The sequence below is a fragment of the Nuphar pumila genome, chromosome 2 (assembly GCF_984573655.1).
Source record: "Nuphar pumila chromosome 2, dmNupPumi1.hap1.1, whole genome shotgun sequence".
In the NCBI taxonomy this organism is placed as follows: Eukaryota; Viridiplantae; Streptophyta; class Magnoliopsida; order Nymphaeales; family Nymphaeaceae; genus Nuphar; species Nuphar pumila.
This window is the reverse complement of record NC_143250.1, coordinates 18,406,059-18,425,543: the sequence shown is the minus strand read 5'-3', so window position 1 is coordinate 18,425,543 and position 19,485 is coordinate 18,406,059. Positions and strand designations below refer to the sequence as shown.

General features: G+C 38.4%; 1 protein-coding gene across 1 annotated transcript; it reads right to left on the bottom strand.

Annotated features, from left to right (window-relative positions):
• Positions 1 to 302: 302 nt before the first annotated feature.
• Positions 303 to 19,002, bottom strand: LOC149844926 (5'-AMP-activated protein kinase beta-2 subunit protein). The gene is made up of 3 exons (XM_089997389.1): positions 18,847 to 19,002; positions 1,051 to 1,158; positions 303 to 974 (listed from the first exon to the last, which is right to left on the bottom strand). The coding sequence occupies exons 2-3, from the start codon at positions 1,075 to 1,077 to the stop codon at positions 657 to 659; spliced, it is 345 nt and encodes a 114-aa protein (XP_089853515.1). The 5' UTR covers positions 1,078 to 1,158; positions 18,847 to 19,002; the 3' UTR covers positions 303 to 656.
• Positions 19,003 to 19,485: the final 483 nt, after the last annotated feature.

The window sequence follows — 19,485 nt, the reverse complement described above, 5'->3', positions numbered from 1 at the left end:
CTTGAATATTAAAATAAGAAAACTACATCATTCAGGTAAATTGAACAAGCTACTCTTCATGAAGTCCGAACAACTTTTTCATTGATCCTAACCAACATAAAACAGACTTGAAGAGCAGCTTGAGACAGGACAAAAAAACAATGAAATCCATTGATGTAAAGATGATCGACACTGCATAATGTTGACTAACAGAGCCACATGCATCAATGGCATAAATATCATATGCACGAGATAAAGCAAAAATGATATAGAACATATCTACAGTAAGAACCACCTCCAAACAGAATAATGATAAGCAACAATTGACCATCAAAGCGACTAGATCTCTTTCTCATTCATAAGATGGTTCAATCACAAAAAAAGAACAGGCATTGAGCAATAGATTTCAAATAGCCCTATGAAACCTGTCCATGTACAGGAACATAGAGCAAAAAGAGAAACATAACTCCAAAAAGCACAACAGAACAGGAGGGTCGTGCCTCTTTCCAATATGTATAATAATTCATTTGCATCAGCAGCTACCGAATATGCAATTGAAATTCTATCCAGCAGCTAATGGAGTATTCTCTCTATCCCGAAGGGGGGAAGAAGAACACGACATGAATCAAATGTGCCTCCATAAATCAAGTAAAAATAGATTGAGGCAGCAACCTCCTTCAAGATCCCCTTCTTTGGATTGGCTTATATAGCACAACTGTCACGAATTTTGCAAGGAAACGGTGGGTCAGCCCAAGGGCCACTGCAGGCTGTGGGCTATCCCTGTTCTCGATATACAAATGGTTAAGAATTACATTTTGGGGTGCTGGCATGCTTCCAGAGGCATCCTTGCTAGCAGGAAAGCTCAATAAGGTGTGCTGCAAGTGTGGAGGAACCAAGGGAGGATCTCTTGCTTCGTCCTCCTGCCCTGGGAAGGCATTATTGTAACTTGATTCAGGTGACTTTGGAGCTTCAAAACCAACAACTCTGATTTCATCCTGCACATGATGCCATTCAGTGAAACAAAAACAATAGCAAATACTTTTTCAATTATAGGAAACAACGCTTCCTTACATATTCTTTAGCATATAGATTGTCCATGATGTTGCAGTAGGCAGTCTAAATGTCATCAAATTTTGACAACTTTACCAACAATTAATTCCCAGGATTCAAATGAAACACCTGAAAAAATAAATCACTTTCATATGTTATCCAAAGTTCCAGGACATTTCCTTTTAGGCACTCTAAAAACTTTCACAGCAATTTGAAATGGAGATCATTTTAATTAACCAACACTTGCAGCACATGTTCAAGTATCCCAAGATCAAGATAAGCAGAACGATCAACAAATAGGAGATGAAAAATCAAATGACAAACTAAAAGTGAAATACCAAATGCATATCCATAGATGATGCCCATCAACTAATTAGATGATTGACAGATAAACTAATTCAGTACATACATACATCCAGTTTGCCAGGTCTAATGTTTAGGAACAGATGTTCAAAGTACTGATATGATCTGAACATCACAACATGACTGATGATCTATCCACATGGATGGACTTTTAGTGCTCAAATATGCTACTCCAACAAACCACGTGAATCTAGGTATATCTTCTCTGTCCCTACTCATGATCCAGGAACTGGAATCTGTATTGAAGTAGTTGATAAGGAAAATTCTTGGTCAAGCACAAGTAACCCCAATAAAGATACACCACACAGTGGAGGACCCTAAAACATCTTCCTATTGCCTCAACACAAGCATCCCACAGAAGTCTTAAAAATATGCCTTGAATTAGGTGCAGATAAAAACAAAAAACACGAACAAAATAATCTGCAAACAATGACTGTACAAAGACATCAAATGCCCTTTTGAATTTATCAAACACAACCAAATCATGACCCACTAACCCACTAATGCACAGTGGTACCCTCTCATTTTTTGCAACCCTTATGTTGACAATGATACTAATTCAAATCAGCATAAAACATGGAGTGAAGACAGACATTTGAATATGGAAAAAAGTAAAAGCAAATTTTGGAAAGGGAAGTTTTCCCAAGTCGTAGACAAAAATATACCATAGTTTTTGGTGATTCATTTCCACGGCTCTGTTTTGCCACATTTTAAATGTAATATTGTGTGTTTTTACACTAAGTTAAATTCTGGCTTTTTGAAATTTTGGTTGTGTTGTATAAACATCGGTAAAATACTCGATATTAGGTGACGTCAATTGAATCTGGGCTTGGCCCAGGTCTCATCGACAAGACCTAAACGAGTCAATTGAAATGTGATAAAAACTTTTATTTTTGACCTTTAAAATCAAGCAAAATTTGGGTTAAATTCATGCAAAATTCGGAGGCAAAATTCAAGTTATATATCAATAGATGCTCCTCGAAGTTCTAAATTCATCGCTATTTTATTTTTCTGAATTCGGGCTACGATTGGCCCAAAAATTGTATTTTTTCAAAAAAGGCATGCCTCGATGAGACCGGGTCTGGATTGAATCGGATCCGATCCGTATGATCTAAGTTAATATGGATCTAAACTCAGCCCAAGACCCATATGAATTAGGATCTGATCCAGTTCAAAATCTATATGGATTTGGATCTTAGATATGGATTCAGATCGAAATTCCAGGTCCAACGAAATTAAAGTTTTAAATTCAATATAACGGTTTAATTTATGGGTAGTTAAAGTTAAAAAAAAAAGACTCCTAGAGGGGTAAGACACCCTCTGAAATTTTCTGGATATTTACTAATTAATAAATAATTAATAATTAAATAAATTAATATTAAAAATATTAAATTTCAAAATTTATTTAGATAAGGTAGTATTTTTTAATATTAATTTATTTACTTATTAATTATTTATTAATTAGTAAATATCCAAAAAAAATCAGAGGGTGTCTTGCCCCTCTAGGAGTCTTTTTTTTTAACTTTAACTACCCATAAATTAAACCGTTATATTGAATTTAAAACTTTAATTTCGTTGGACCTGGAATTTCGATCTGAATCCATATCTAAGATCCAAATCCATATAGATAAGGTAGTTAACAAATAAGTAGGGTTTCTAGAGGGGGGCATCACCCTCTAGAAGAGCCCTATTTGATTGATAAAACTAAAAAGGTAAGTAATTAAAAGAGGTAAAAGTAGGAAAAGTCAACAGAATTGAGAGAAATTAGGAAAGGGGAGTTGGAGATAGAGTCCCACCTGGGAAAGCTCTATCTCCAAACCCATATGGGAAACACTAGAGGGGCGACAAACTCTAGAGGATTCCCTCCTCTATAAAAACCTAAAAAAAAAATAAAATATAAGAAAGAAAGAAAAAGGAAAGAGAAAGAGAGAGAGAGAGAGAGAGAAAGAAGGGGAAAAGAGAAGAAGAAGAAAACCTTCTTCCCTCTCCGATCATCTGACGCATCTTTGACCTTTCTTTTTCGTTTCTCAACAAAGGTACGGGTTTCTCTCTCGATTCGAACAAGAAAAAATAGTGCAAGTAAATTTCAATATATATATATATATATATGAAATATTAAATCAGTCAATAAATTTCAGAATGGATTGTACAGGCTGTTTGATTTCTGTGCACATAGTTGAGTCTGTCCCATTATTCATAAGGGCAGATCTGGACAGACCTGCTGATATTCACGAGATGCACAGATCTGGTCCAGATCTGCTGAAATTATTATTTTATGCAAATCTGGCCATACAATGTTCAAGGACAGCCGACTCGAATTAAGTTTGTCAAGTGAGGAAACACTTGTGCCGACTTTCCCTTCAAACAGTCATTAGTACACGAACAAAACATATATTTCATTTTTAATTTCTTGAGAGAGTAACCAAGCAAGCTTATGGATTTAGTTCATACTTAATATTATAACAGTTTAAGTATCCTGGTTACATTGAAAATATGTAGATCCTAATTGGAAATTGAACTGGCCCGGGTCTGATATGAAATTTCACAACCAATCCCCAGCTCTCTATGCCATTGGACTATATATATCAGACCTGAATTCTGATAGTCTATTATTATCAGCAAACCCTGATCCTGTAGGGTTTGGTACTGGCCAGATCTGGGTCAGATCCGACCCATTGACAGTCATACTTATACTTATGCATTTAGCACAGTTTGATATGACCCATGTTTTGAAAACATGTTTATTGGACATAAAAAAACAAGTTGGACAATTTGTACTTCTAAAGAATACCTTTAGGGAGATAAAACGCATGCTCAGCAGTAATTACTCTAACTTTGAACAAGGTTGAGCTCAAATATGGCAAAGTCTGAAGAGAACTAGAGTAGTGAATCCATAACTGGTGAATTTAAACTTCACTTCAACAATGCTGAAGTCAGAGAATGAGATATTTCATGATGGTGTGACAAGGTACCCCTTATTTTCCATGCTTGTACTATGTTTCCTGCTATGTCACATGGGTGCGGGTGCGGGGATGCGGCACTTTAAAAAAACATGGGTGCGGGGGTGCGGCAAAAAAAAATCCGGTCTGGATCCATGTCGAATTTGGATCCGACCCAGATCCAAACCCGATAAAACATGCTTTAAATAAACACGCAGGGCAGGGTTTCATTCGTGAAACCCTCCCCCACGCTGCTCACTCTCTCTCCTCGCTCGCCTTCTCCCCCCGCCGCAGGCTCCATCTCTTCCGTTCGTTTTCCAACCACCTGACGCCGGCAAGCTCCACGTCCGGCGAGCCCCTCCTCCGGCCCCCTTTCAGGTGAGTTCCCTCTCGCCTCTCTTCTTCTTCTTCTTCTTCTTCTTCTTCTTCAGGCGAGCCTCCCTCGACATTTTTTTTTTACATAAATGACCCTGGGTGTGTTGACCGCACCCAGGGTCTGGTTGACCGCACCGGGTGCCGCACTCGCACCCGCATCGCGTCGACGCGGGTGCGGCACCTGGTTAGCCGAATCCCTGTGACATAGGTTTACTGTGAAAACAAAGTCTGACAGGGAGTTGTTGAATTTTGTGTCAGTGATAACATTCTCCATTTGATCTTCCAAGCAGAGACTCTTAATTCATGATGCAACACCCCATTTATCTTTCTTTCTTGTTTGACTAACTTCACATACAACTTTCTAAATCTTCAAATGGATTTCTTAAAAGTTATATTCCACAAGAACTTGTCAATTACCAATGGCAGTTTCATTGTTAGGTCAGCTCTAATGTGTTATGGCAAAATTAGACATCGAAAGCAAGTGCCATCAATAATCATCAAATGATATTTCGGGTTGCTTGTGGGATTGATACGGACTGTATCTGGTGCTGACCAGACCCGATAACATGGCAATTTCAGGTGGCTGGTCAGACCCTGATACGAACTGTATCGGGTGCTGACCAGACCCGATAGATTTTTGTTTTCGAGTGGCTGGTCAGACCTGAATACATGCTGTATTGGGTGTTAACCAGGCCCGAATATATGCTGATCAGATTCTCACATAATGATGTCATCTTTAGGAACTAAGTTGTATGGTTGTATGCATACATGATATTTCCTTGCACAAAGATGCATCTGCATGGCATTTTCTTGTATATGTAGATGCATTAATCACGTGATCGTTCAACTTTTGTTGGGCTGTTGTGAGGCAGACCAGTGTTGCACATTTTGGTGCAGCATTGTCTGCTGCCTAAGTCACACGGACTCGGCTAAAAGGTCGATGCACCGACACGCCCCGACACGGGTGCGGCTTCGGACACGGGGCGGACATAGTCAACTAAGTGTCAGACTCGGTCAATGCACCGGGGCCGAGTCCGTCCACATTTTGGACTCGGTTAAATTTGATCGAGTTTATTTTTGTCCATTTATTAAAATTAATTTTGGACTCGGTCAACTTTGACTGAGTCTATTTTTGTCCAATTATGATAAGTTTTGTTGTTATCACACTCACAAGCTTCTTTATGTGTTATATTTTAGTAAGTTTGTGTTGTTACTTCAATAGAATTACTTTTTTATTTTTGCTTTAAAATTTACAATCTTATTATTGTTATATATATATATATATAATTTTTAAATATATATATATAGCCGTGTCCCTGTATCAAAAAAAAATTAAATTGCTTCGCACCCGTACCCGCAGCCTATGTCCAGGCATAACTATTGAGAACTGCGGAACGAGAAGGCAGACTCAAGAAAATCGTTGGGATGCATAAGGGCTCTTTGTTGGGCATTCCCCTTTCGGGAATTCCCAACAAAGTTGCACTATTAAAAATTTCTCAAAATTTTTGTAGCTTACGCTCGGGTGCCTCGCTTCAACTTCAATTCCCAGGCCCAAGGCCTGGGTATTTTTGTTGACTGAGCAACGGGGGTCTTCCCCCCGTACCCCCCACCTACTTGGTTGTGCCTCCGCTCCCGCTTCCTCTAGGGTACAGCAGGTATCTCGACTTTGCAGTCGCCCTTTCGATCCAGTCTCTAGGGATACTGGATCTTAGGCGTCGGGGGGCAACAAGCAACAAGCAGCGAAGGAATTAATTCTTTTTAATTCTGAAGCGGAAGCAACAAGCAATCGCTGACTCGGGGGCTCGAACCCCTTCGTCAGCTTGCTTTGTTTTTGTTTTTATCCCTAAGCAGCACTCCCATTTGAGCGAATCTGTGGATCCGTTGTTTTCTCGCTGCTCTGCGGAGCAGCTTGTTTGTTTGCCCGCTTATCTGCGGATAAGCTCATTGTTGCCCGCAGATCTAACGACCTGCTCGTTTAACTCTTGTTGTTGCTCCCTCCTTTAGAACCTAATCGAAGGCTAAGCGCCTTGCGCTCAAAAGGCCATGATGCACCTATTTGAGCTCATAGTCTGCTGCCCAACACTATCTGGCTACTGTCAATAGTATCTTAATGCTATCATGTGCATGGAGACAGCATAGCTTTAGCTCGGTACTTTTGTTTTGTAACCTGAGCATGACTGAATCGGCAAAATATTTGTTGTTTACATATGCTCATGAAATCTAATATTATGTTGGCATAAATATGCATATTATGAACACGTGAATTCTGAAGTTATATTGTTGTTGCATTAACATGATCATGTGCATGTTTGCATATTATGCATGAGATGAATCATGACACAAAATGTACGTTGTAAGCATGTATTCATATGCATATGTAAAGTGTTTTACCTGTACATTCGTATGGTGTGTGAATGCATGTGCATTTGTGGACATGTTGAATTATTGTATGGTTACAAGTTCCGGTTTTTGCATGAGATGCATCAGTGGTCCGATGTAAACCACTCTAGGCCATGTGGGCCACGAGCAGGTGTTGCTCTAAGTCATGACAAATGCATTGCAAAAATCCATATGAAATCTATTGAATTCCTGAATTAATTGCACTGTTAAATTTTGTAATGGGCCAAGGTCCCGTGTTGTGCTTTGCATGTTGATTTGCAAAACAAATCTTTTGTAAAGAATCTATCTTTTGATAAAAAGATAAAATAGATAAAACAATGTAATTAATGTTTTTCTTCCGGGATGTCCCTTCTACAGTATGGGAATCCTGGATGGCGGTTTTGGGGAAACCATAAGAATGCTAAAACTCTGTGTGATTGCGCCCCTAAACCCGATATGGTGATTCACTTCCCGACCACGGTTTTAGTGAATTTTCTGACATTTTGCCTAAGGGTAGTGTGTATACACAGTTGTTGTTATTGGTATACCAAGAAAGTGACATTAATGGATGTTGATTTTTCTAGTGTCCCGACATTAGATATTGATTTCTAATGTTCCGATAGATGATGTTCATTTCTGATATCGGTTGAGGGCCAAGTGTAAAACTCAGTAATAAAATACAAATTGTGTGTTAAGCTACAATTGAAAACCTATTTTGAACTTCGAGAATTGTTGTGCCCAGTGTTGTGAAAAGCGTTGAGGCGTAGCGAGGCCCTCCACCAAAATCTGAGGCGAGGCGTAAACCTCGAGACGTAAAGCGTAAGCCTAAAAAAAAATTAAACTTAAAAAAACTATAAAAAATATTTAAAATTATAAATAAATAATTCATGCACCATATATATCAAATCTGCATATGAACTTGATTCAGATTATGCTGCCTAAGTATGATCTTGGATCTGATTGATCGTTTGACCATCCAACCTATGGATCTGATTCAGGTAATCTGAAATAAAACAAAAATGAATTGCTCAATGCCATGAAATACAAATCCTAATTTTGATTTTTCATATACTTGTATAAGTCATGTATAGGTACCATATAAGATGAGATCCAACAAATGAGAGACAGAGAGAGATTAACAAATCTAGATAGCGACACAGTCAAACCAATAACACAGTTTTCTCTTTTTACATATATTTTATATTTTTTTACATATATAGTTAATGAGAGAGAGTACCTGTTTTAGGGCTCCACCACGAGAGAGAGAGAGAGAGAGAGAGAGAGAGAGAGAGAGACGGCTATGAGAGACGAGAGAGAGAGACTGTTGTGAGAGACGAGAGAGAGAGAGGTTGCGTGAGAAAAAATGAGAGGCTGCCTAAGAAAAAATGAGGGAGAAAGAGGCTAAGTGAGAAAAAAACCATAGACGAGAGAGAACATACCTATTTCGGGGCTCCACCACGAGAGAGACTGTTGTGAGAGAGAGAGGTTGTTGTGAGAGCTGAGAGAGAGAGAGAGAGACGGCCGTGAGCAAAAAAACCAGAGAGAAAAAAACGAGCATAAAAAATAAAGGGCCCCCAACCCTAATTAGGGTCAGGGGAGCTTTATTTAAGCTCTAATGTTTGGTCGAATGAGGGTTTTGACCCTCATTTGACCAAACAAATTGAGGTGTGTACACCTCATTTTGAGGCACGCCTCGAGGGTTTTGCGCTTCACACATGCGCCTCAAGGCATAACGCCCCTCGCCTTAAGGTGAGGCGCCCTTTTTGCGCCTTATGCGCATTTTTAATAACACTGGTTGTGCCCGTTTTGAGTATCTGCGGGTTTTAATGAAACTAAATTTGTGTGCATTTAATAGGGACATGCATACAAAAGAAAACTTTGATAATAATTTAATAAGTTACTCATGCATGTGCATTGATAACATGCATATTTATTGTTCTGTATTAGTTCTTGCAATTTTACTTGTTTATTTCCTTGTTAGTTATTGCCAATGAATGATATTTAATCTTAAATGCCTGAATAGCTATTGAGTTGTGAGATTGTTGTAGTTATGTTTCTCTAAAAATATTGCATGGATTTGATTTATGTTTTTCTTGCCTATTTGGATCTTTAGAGAAATTTGTATGCAAGATCTTTGATTCTGACCTTATGCCCTTTATGTTTTTCACAAGATTTGAAGCCCAGTGATGAAATTGACTGTCACAGGAAGCTTACGAGACTGTGTGACTGTTTTTGACATTTTCTTTGGGACAGTGTAGCTCCATAATTATAAACATTTATTTGATTATGTTCTTAAACTGTGATTATTGATGAATAAAGTTAATTAGTTGATTGTTGGTTTAATATAAGATCCCTTGTGGTTTGGATTGTGTTATGTTAGTAAGGCCCCGAATCTATGGGTTTGGTTTTTGCAACTGTTTTAAAAAAAAAGTCACTTTTCAAGGGATATGAGTTGGAGTCGTTACATTAAATACGTGGAATTCTCTTCCATTATGAACTCAACCACAATTACTTGTCATTAATTTTAGCTCCAATAGTGCACATCACACCAAAGATTACTCAGAATAAGCACTAGGAGGATGTTGAATGGAAGGAAAGATAAAGCCAGCCAAGATGGTAAGAGTGTAAAATAGGCAAGGATAAATTGGGCGCTCGCCCAGATTATTCTCCGTAATTGCAAGGCCTAATGTTCAAAGCTTTATAAATATTGAAAGCTTTGCCAATTATATCATACTATCAGGTTTCATGGGCCTCCACCATTTGATTTCTATAATCAAAATGGAGAATGAAACCTAATATCCACCTGAAACTGTTTACAAAGTAATCTCTCTCTCAATATATATATAGAGAGAGAGAGAGATGGATTTACCACACCATAAGAAAATAGAATGGGCATGGTGGGTGTTGGGTTTGAAACAATTATCCTTTCGAAACTTTAAGGGAAAGTGACTTCTTTAGGAAGAAGAAATGGAGTCTACAATGGATATTGGCATGATGCATTATTTTGGTTGCCCACTTTGAAACATGATTGCAAAATGCTCTTAGATATCGAAAGCTGCTCTTGTAGTAGGAAGCTAAGTGCTTTTTGAAGACTACTGCACAAATCATAAAAAGTGTAAAATACATGTTAGCGATGTTTTTGTAAATATGTATTGGGGCAGAAATGCACTTTTTAACCTATTTACACAAACACGCCTAACTTTTTAGATTTAACCTGCCTGGTTAACAAAATAATTCTCAAACACTCGCCTCTATTAACTCTGGTGGGTTTGTCCATGGTTTGCCTTAATAAAATTACCTGGATGCCCCTTCTTTGTTCTTTTACCATTAACCATGACTTTGATCCAAATCAACTAAGTCTCTCTCTCTCTCTCTCTCTCTCTCTCTCTCTCTCTCTCTCTCTCTCTCTCTCTCTCTCTCTCTCTCTCTCTCTCTCTCGACCACCCAAGTTTGAGTCGTCTCATCACTGTTTGTCAGAGCACCTAAAGATAGTGCCTTTCTCTCTCTAGAACTCATTTTGTTGATTTCTTTTCTATTTTTCCATCAACATATTCTTTAATTTTGGATTTAATAGAAAATAAATGTTTTGTGTTTGCAAGTCGAATTTGAGTTCTATCTAGGTGAAGACGTTAGGGTTTTCTTTTGGTGGGAAAGGAAGATTTTGTTTCTTTTGGATTGTTAGTACATACGTACATAAAAAAAATGTGGGGGCAAAAGAAGAATGTTGTTCGATGGCGGTGGTGGTGTAGTTTTGAGAGGTAAGGATGGTGAATGTTGATCAGTGATGGTGGTGGTGCGTGGTTTTAGGCATAGTTTTAAAGCCCAATGACTCGTCAGTCAGCTCGTCCTTGATTGACTCATGACTCGGCCGGGTCAAGCCAATTACTCAGTCGGGTCATGTTAAGTTTATATTTTATATAAAATATGTATATATTATGTATCTATGTCACATGGGTGCGGGTGCAGGTGCGGGTGCGGGGATGTGGCACTTCCAAAAAACCCGAGTGCGAGGGTGCGGCAAAATATATATATATATATATATATATATATATATATATATATATATATATATATATATATATATATATATATATATATATATATATATATATATATATATATATATATATATATATATAAAGTCCAAAAGTTGGACATAAATTACCCTGGGTGCGTTGACTGCACCCAGGGTCAGGTTGACCGCATCGGGTGCGGGTGCAGCACCTAGTTGGAGAATCCCTGTGACATATATTAAAAAAAAAATCTTGGCAAATTTTTTTTTTAAGTCCGAAAAATTGGACCAAAATGACCCTGGGTGTGTTGACCGCACCCAGGGTCAGGTTGACCGCACCCGGTGCCGCACCCGCACCCACGTCGCGTCAACGCGGGTGCGGCACCCTGCTAGCCGAATCCCTGTGACATAGCTATGTATATTTTATAGTATGTTACCAATATATTGTATATAATATGCATTGTATATAATATGTATAATTTTATTAATATATGTATAACCATATTTTTATAGATAATATATATAATATTTATATTTTATTTTATATAATATATGTAATTATATACAAAATATAATATATATGTATATATATGTATGATTCGACCGAGTCACGGGCTGACTTGGCTGAGTCATACTAAAACTCTGCTCAAGTTTTGTTCATTTCTGGGTCACTCACTGGGTTTTCTTAAAGGTCAGGTCCACTGAGAAGATCTCTAAAACATGATTCTCGTTGAAGTCGATTTGAAGAGCTTGGAAGACATTGCAATACCATAAAAGATGAGTTATTGATTCCTCTTTGCATCCATACATCACAGAATGGTTGACAATGTGCACCCTACGTCTTACTCTTTTGTTAATATCAAAGGTAATGTACCTTCCCAGCCACAAATAACCATATCAAAATCCATGCTCTTGATGATGGGACATGGCACTTTTTAGGAAAAATCTCCATACCTGGTTGGAGACTCACAGTGTACGAGAAGGCAACTGAGAATGTCCCATCATTAGAGAGATTCCCAAAAATAGAGTCCAGACTCCAGACTCCAGATCCCCTTTTAATGTCCAGGACAATAGAATGTCCATAAGCCTACACAATTGAGCCCTACCCCAATCTTGAAATCTTCTAAAGGTTTCTCATGAACTAGATTTACCAACCCTCAATGGCTGATCAGCATTTCAGCAACATGCGTTCTGGGTATCAAACAATACCGAAAAGTGCTTGAAAAGCTGTCACTTAATGGCACTTCAATATCTACGATCCAGTGATCTTTCCAAAGAGATATTTCAATCCTACTGCTAACTTTAATACTGATATTTTCCTTGAATTCTAAAAGGCCAATTCTAACCCACTTCACAGTTCACACTTGATGTTCTCTTTCAACTCTTGTTTGGGGTCCAGGTCCAGGTCCAAGGTTTACATATAAGCCCATGCTATGATTTGAGAAGGTTATGCACCCATCAGCGACCGATTTAGCAACCCCAACTTTTTGATGCACCGCCTCTCTCCAGTGGCAGTGGGAGTTTCTTACAGGCAACTAGCCTTCTATGCCAGCTCTGACTACCCGGAAGAAAATTATGCAGAATTTTGGTAATTTTCTTCTCTATCTACTTAGGCATCCAAAAAGTTGACAGTAGAAATGGAGACAAGAAAGCACATGTTTAATAAGGGTTGCCCTACCTGCTAGAGACGCAGTCCGTGATTGAACTCTTTGTCGAACCTTATCAGTTATCTCTGATATCCCATAGTGTGCCCATAAAAAGCAGCATATTTACATGTTTGATGAGAAGATCCTCCTTTTTGCATCCAAAAATGCATTATGCCATGTCCCAATTCTTGTTGAGCGTTAAATAAAAACGGACTGCATTTTTCTTCATTGATTGCCAATCCCAAATGAGCAAACATTTAAGCACCAACCAGGTTTTGCTCATTTGCTTGGCTGAAGAGATGCCAAAAACTGATTGTCATCTCAGAACTGTATGAGTGTGAAGGGACTCCTGGCAGCTGGACTCCAATGAGAAATGTTGAGTCAAGTACCACCTTCATTAAATATGTCAGAGCTTTACAAATGAGATTTAAATCAATGGGGATAGCAGATACCCCTGCCTAAGGCCCCTCTTCTAATATGGAAGTATTCCCCTTTGCTCTCACCAACTTCAAACAAGATCGGTGCTAGTGATCAATTCCTTTGTCTATGCAATCTAGCGATGACCAAAGCTTATCAATGTCATGTTAAAAAGAAAGCTCCAGCTCATGGTTGGCAAACTCGCCGGTTTTCACTGGTTGACTCGGTGAATCAGTTCGAGTGAAGACCCAACTGAGTCACAGTTCCTGTTCTACTCGTTTCGAACCCAAACTTGGTAGAAACTTGGTCTGAACTGGTCCACTCGAATGGGGCTTGGACTGAACCGGTTCAGTAGGCTGATTTAGGTCTCCCTTTATTGTTTGTTATTTTGGAAGTTTGTTACTTTGTTTCGGAAAGGAAAGTACCTAACCCCACCAAATGAGACGTTTGTTGTGTTTCCAGCCCATACATTTTGGGATTCTAGCTCATGCATATCTTTATTTAAAAAATGAGAAGGCCATTTAAATCTTTATTTCCAATAATCAAAAGGTCATTTAAAAAGAGAAAAATGAACGTTTGTTGTGTTTCCAGCCTATACATTTTGGGATTCTAGCTCATGCATATCTTTATTTCTAAAAATGAAAAGGCCATTTAAATCTTTATTTCCAAAAATGAAAAGGCCATTTAAATCTTTATTTCCAAGAAACAAAAGGCCATTTAAAAAGAGAAATTGGAAGCCCAATGCCAAAAAGTGGTTGGTTGGATCCCAGCCCATGTATTTTGAAATTTTATTTTATCCATATCCTTATTTCCAAAAGCAACATTTTGCCTTCTCCATTTGGCCCTTTTCATAGGGTCCTTCTAGGCCTGCTCTATGTGTAGTCTTTGAGAAGAAGGAAGCCATTAAAGCCTTGCAAGTTTGTTCATGTTTGTAAATAAACAATAGAAGTGCATGCTAATTATATTTCTTTTTATATCTCTTATGTTTCTTACTTTTTGAATATTTTAAATGCATTTTAATTTTTTAAGAAATTTTATTTTTCAAATATATAAAAATTCTTGAATAATCAGAGTCCTCTGAGTTGACTCGCAGAGTTACAAGTCAGGATTTGGATCCGAAACGGTTTTTTCCAAGTCACCGAGCAGGCCAACCATTCTCCAGCTTACATTGTCAAATGCCTTGTTAAGATCAACCTTCAATACGGAGAATAGCTGCTTGTTCGAACAAATGGAATTTATTGCCTCGTGTAATAATGGTCCACTCTAGAATTCTTTGACCCCAAATGGTTGTGAAATGCACCTTTCATCACACCGCTTAGGCAGCTAGCAAGTACCTTAGTCAAAATCTTATAAATACTGACCAAAAGCAAAATAGGCCAAAACCTGTTTGTCTTCCGCCCACCCTCTTTAGAAATGAAAATGGCAACTGATCTATTGATTTCCTTTCGATATGGATTCTTCTAGGAAGTAAACAATGTCTTCCTTGCATATCAGACAGAACTTCTTACATATGTCCATAGGGAAGCCACCCAGTCCAGGAGCTTTCCCCTTTGTGAGTGACCATATAGCTCCTTTGCCTCGGCCTTAGAGAAAGTCATTTCTAATGAGCCCACCTATTGGGGATATAGGTTTGAGTAGGGTAAAAGAAGACACAAAACGAGAGAAAAGAAAATATTTTTAGGGTAAATGAAAACCTAAACCAAGAAAGTAGATTTTAAGGAACAAAAATGAATATTGTGGGTTTTAGGAGAGAATATCAAGAGAAAGAACAAGAGAAATAAGAAAAGGAAAGATAGAAGAAGATAGAACAGAGAAAAGAAGCAGAGAAGCCTTTGATCTCACCCGGATAAACAATCCAAAATCAAACGCGCTCTGATAGCATGTTAATCGGGCAATGCCACCAGCATAGAAGGGGACGAGAGGAAAAGAGGAGAAAGGGAGAGAGGCTGCAGCAACTCAAAATGTCAACCGGCCTTGACGTGTGGGATTCTTTCTCTTATTATAATGAATAATAACTGATTTCGTTAAAGAACAACATTACCCCTACCTCTAATGTGTAACACAATATATGAATAGGGGTAAAGAAGGAATGTAAAATACAATACAAATAATGCCTTTCATGAAGGGACATGGATCTGGTTCCAGTTATAAATCTGGATCTATATCCATAACACATCACGTCTAAATAGTCCCCTTGTCTGATACCTCTAGAGCTAACAAATTTCTTCCCAAGAATACCATTAACAACTCGAAAAGAGGCCGTAGACACACAAAACATAATCCGCTGGACCCAGACTGCATTGAACCCAAGAATAATAAGTGAGCTTTCCAAGAACTTCCAATTAACACGGTCATATGCCTTAGATAAATCAAGTTTGACACATAAAGCTGAAGTATGTAATCTCATGATGGAATGCACAACTTCATGAGCAAGAAGAATACTATCCCTGATATCTTTTTCTTTCAAAAAAGCTCCCTGGTTATAAGATATGATCCTCGTAAGAATACCTCTTATCCTAATGGCTATCACCTTAGAAATGATTTTATACAAGAAATTACATAAGGAGATTGGTCTAAAATACCTGAGACTTTAGGAATAAGCACCACATGAGTAGAATTGATATTTCTAACAAAATTATCTTTCTAGAAGAATCTTCCAATTGTCAAACACAATTCTAAAACGAAGAATCTTTAGTAAGCCACATAGAGTAAAATTTAAATGGAGAAGCTTTCTTTCGCAAGACACAAGAATCAATGTAACAAATAAGAAGACTGTGATCTGCTATGGTTCTCGGCAAAATCTTAAGAGAACTACCCATACCAATATCCTCCAACCACTGGTAGTTAACAAAGCATCTATCAAGTTTACATTGGACATTGTAAACACCCTTCTGGATATTGGTCCAGGTAAACTTATGTTGAGGATCCAAAATTTCAAATAGGCCACCTGCTAAAATAAAATTGAGAAAGTGGGAACAACAATGCACGATAGGAGGAAGACCCATTTTTCAGACACATTAAGGGCACAATTAAAGTCACAAATCACCACCCAGTGGTCCTTAAATGCATCCATTGTAGCTAACAAAGAATTGAATTGCGGCAGACAAAAGCCATAATGGACACTTAAATAAACTCCACCCAACATGAAGCAACGGTTTTTTAACTAAATCTAACGTTGAGAACCAAATATAGCCATCATTCACATGAATATCATTGCATGACACTCTAGCTGGATTCCAAAAGCAAAGAATACGCATTTGTTCCTCATGCAAAGCATCATGAGAAAATTTAAAACCCTTGTACCAGTGACTAAAAAACTTGAATCTAGCTGGCGAGATCATAGGCTGAAGAATGAAAAAAATGCCTGGTCTATGAGATCGAATAGCATTAGAAAGCTCCCTGTGAGCGGAATCCTTAGCAAACCCTCTAATGTTCCAAGAAAAGATCCTCATTAACGAAGGTTCAGTCCTAGAAATGTATCAGATCTTCTGACCCAAAATACCCCTTGTTAAAAAGTGATGTTTCAACTTCCCCTTATTTGTTGTCGCCATCCACCATGAAAGATCTTCCCCATGCAAAAATCCAATGATGGCAAGTTGGCGCCACCAAATCAATGCTTCCTTCCCTTAAAAGCGAGTGTAATCCAATGAAAGAGAAATCTGCATACACTTGAGACTCTTGACGAATGCTACAGCCACAACAAGCTTCTTCCTCATCCAAAGTCCATCGAGTGCATTCACAACATCGATCCAACTACAAGTTCATCCATAACAAGCCATAAAGGATGTTATCACTATCTAGATTTTAGACAACAGCCACGTGGGTCGAAACCACATCCTTGACACTTTTTTGTGCTATTGTTTTGCTTCTCTAGTGAGCCAACACAATTAGGCACATTGACACCCTCTGAAGGCACAAAATTTGACTCCTTATACGCAATAGAATTGACCAAAGTCCCCCTTTCGATGTCACTGATACCAAGAGCCACTCACTAATATCAATACCCATTCATCGTGAGACTATTTGATGATTTTTTGTGTTGTTCTTTGAATTTATAAGAATACAAATTGCAAGTTGTGATTTTCCAGAAACATTGTGTGCCACCAGGCAAAATAAAGCTTTCCACTATACTTAGATCGTCCCCAAAATAAGAGGTTGAAGCATATTGCTACTTCAAATTCTAAAGGTTTCTCTATAGTATCATCACATACTTCTTCAAGATCAGATTGACTAACTAATGGAGATTTTGCAGCTAGAGGTCACTCTATATCTCAAATAGTGGATGCTTGCAAAAGCTACTTCATGTGCAATCTGGTATTGTTGCTCGTGTTGCCACCTTAGCCTTGCCTTTGTTTATGTTTCTAGATACATTTGCTTGTTTTACATTCAAGAACATCATTCAATAAAACCTCTAATGTTTCCTTGTTATGCTATTGTGTAATGTACCATATTTTAACTTCTATTAATACCACTGATGCCACCACATTAGAAGTAAAAAAAGTTGGTAGCCTCAATTCATGTTTTTCATGTTCCAAAAATCAGATATATTGAAAAGCGAGGTTTGAATCTCTTAGTTTTGCAATTGATCATGAGCGTGAGATGTTCTTCGCTCCCAATAATTGTCAAATATAGGATCACCATGCAAGAAGGTAGACTATGATAGGTCATATAGTTAGAGACATATACCACTTGGGTTATTTTATCTGCTCTCAATCATATCTGCATTCATGGCATCAGATACACCTTTTAAATTATCTTCCTTTAGAGGGATTTTGTAAATCTAGTGGTGCAATACACCATTTTTCCATAATGACAGCATGAAAGGAAAAATTAATGCATGTTTGTTTAGAGATTCTTTTGCTACATGTTATTTTGCCATTGTTCATACCTCATAGACATTTGCAGACTGCTTTAACTGCATTGGAGATGGCCTCATATGTAGTAAGTTACACTTGTGAAAAATTATTAAGTCAATCAAAAATTACATAATAATTATTATGTTTCTTAAAGCATAAGCGTATCCTCCATGTTCTTTTTCTTGTCCCTCATCCCTATTTTCGGAAACAACAAAGACTTCGTCCTAATTTTGAGGAAAAATAAAAGAATAGAAAAGATGGTTTTCCTTTTACTATGGGGAATAAGAAAAAATTGTCATTAATCTTAATTATTCTTGTAAGAAATTATTATTGCCTCCTCTCCCTTCGGGAATAGAGTTTCCCCCTCGTGTTTTTTCTATCAATGTTCTCTGCATGACTAGAAGAAAAAAGCAAAAAAAAAAGGTGTGGGGGAGATCTCACGACTAATTTTTCAAGCATGCATGCTTCAAAAATTAGCTTTGTTAAACTACTAAAACACACATAATCATGCATATCCGCACTTAATTACACGAACACAGAGAGCGATAATTTGACATACATTATCTTCATATACATACCCACACATACAGAGTGACATACGCTCGTACATAAATGCACTGTAACAAAATGACACAACAAATTGATATTTTCCGGAGAGAAATTAAAATTTATTGAACTAGCCAAAAGGAAACAAATGAAGAGAAATAGATGAAGGGGAAGAAAACAAATAAACACACACACCGTAAAAAACGCATGGGCAGTCAAACCGGGAAAGAAGAAGAAGAAGAAAGAACGAAAAAGAAAAATAAGAAGTGAAGAAGAATACATACCGGTGGTTCGAAGGAAGATGAATTGCTGGAGGTGGCTCGACGGTAGGTGAGTCAACGGTGGTAGCACGCCGGAAGATGGGTCGCCGACCGGTGGTGGAACTCCGGCAAGGTAGGGGGAAGAAAGGGCAAAGGGGAGGAGGAGCCGTGCCCTAACCCCAATCGTGACTCCCCTACCCTCCTTTATACTACGTCTTAAAAAAGAAAAAACTTTCTTTGCCAAGTGAAGGCTTTGACCCCTCATTTGACCAAACCAAATAAGGCGTGTGCTTTGACCTTGAGGCATCCACCTCGTAGCAAACCATGCACCACGTCAACCCAATTAATTGGGTTTGGTACGTGGGAGAGAAGATGAGGGTGGGCCCCACGCCGTGGGCTTCCTCGCGGGACACTTTTTCTTATCCCAGGTCTATTTCGCCCTCCCTATCGAAACAGCGTGGACGCCATGTCGTGGGCTATCAGCAGATAGGAGAGGACAGGGCACACTGTCCTAGTCCTCCCCTGTCCGCAAATGAAATGCCCCCCTGAGATGTCGATCCCACGCAAATGCATGACGCACAGACAACGTGTCCTACAGCATTCACGGGTCCGTACGTAGGAGCATCCTGTGGCATTTTTGGCCCCTATGGAGCGGTGCCGTCC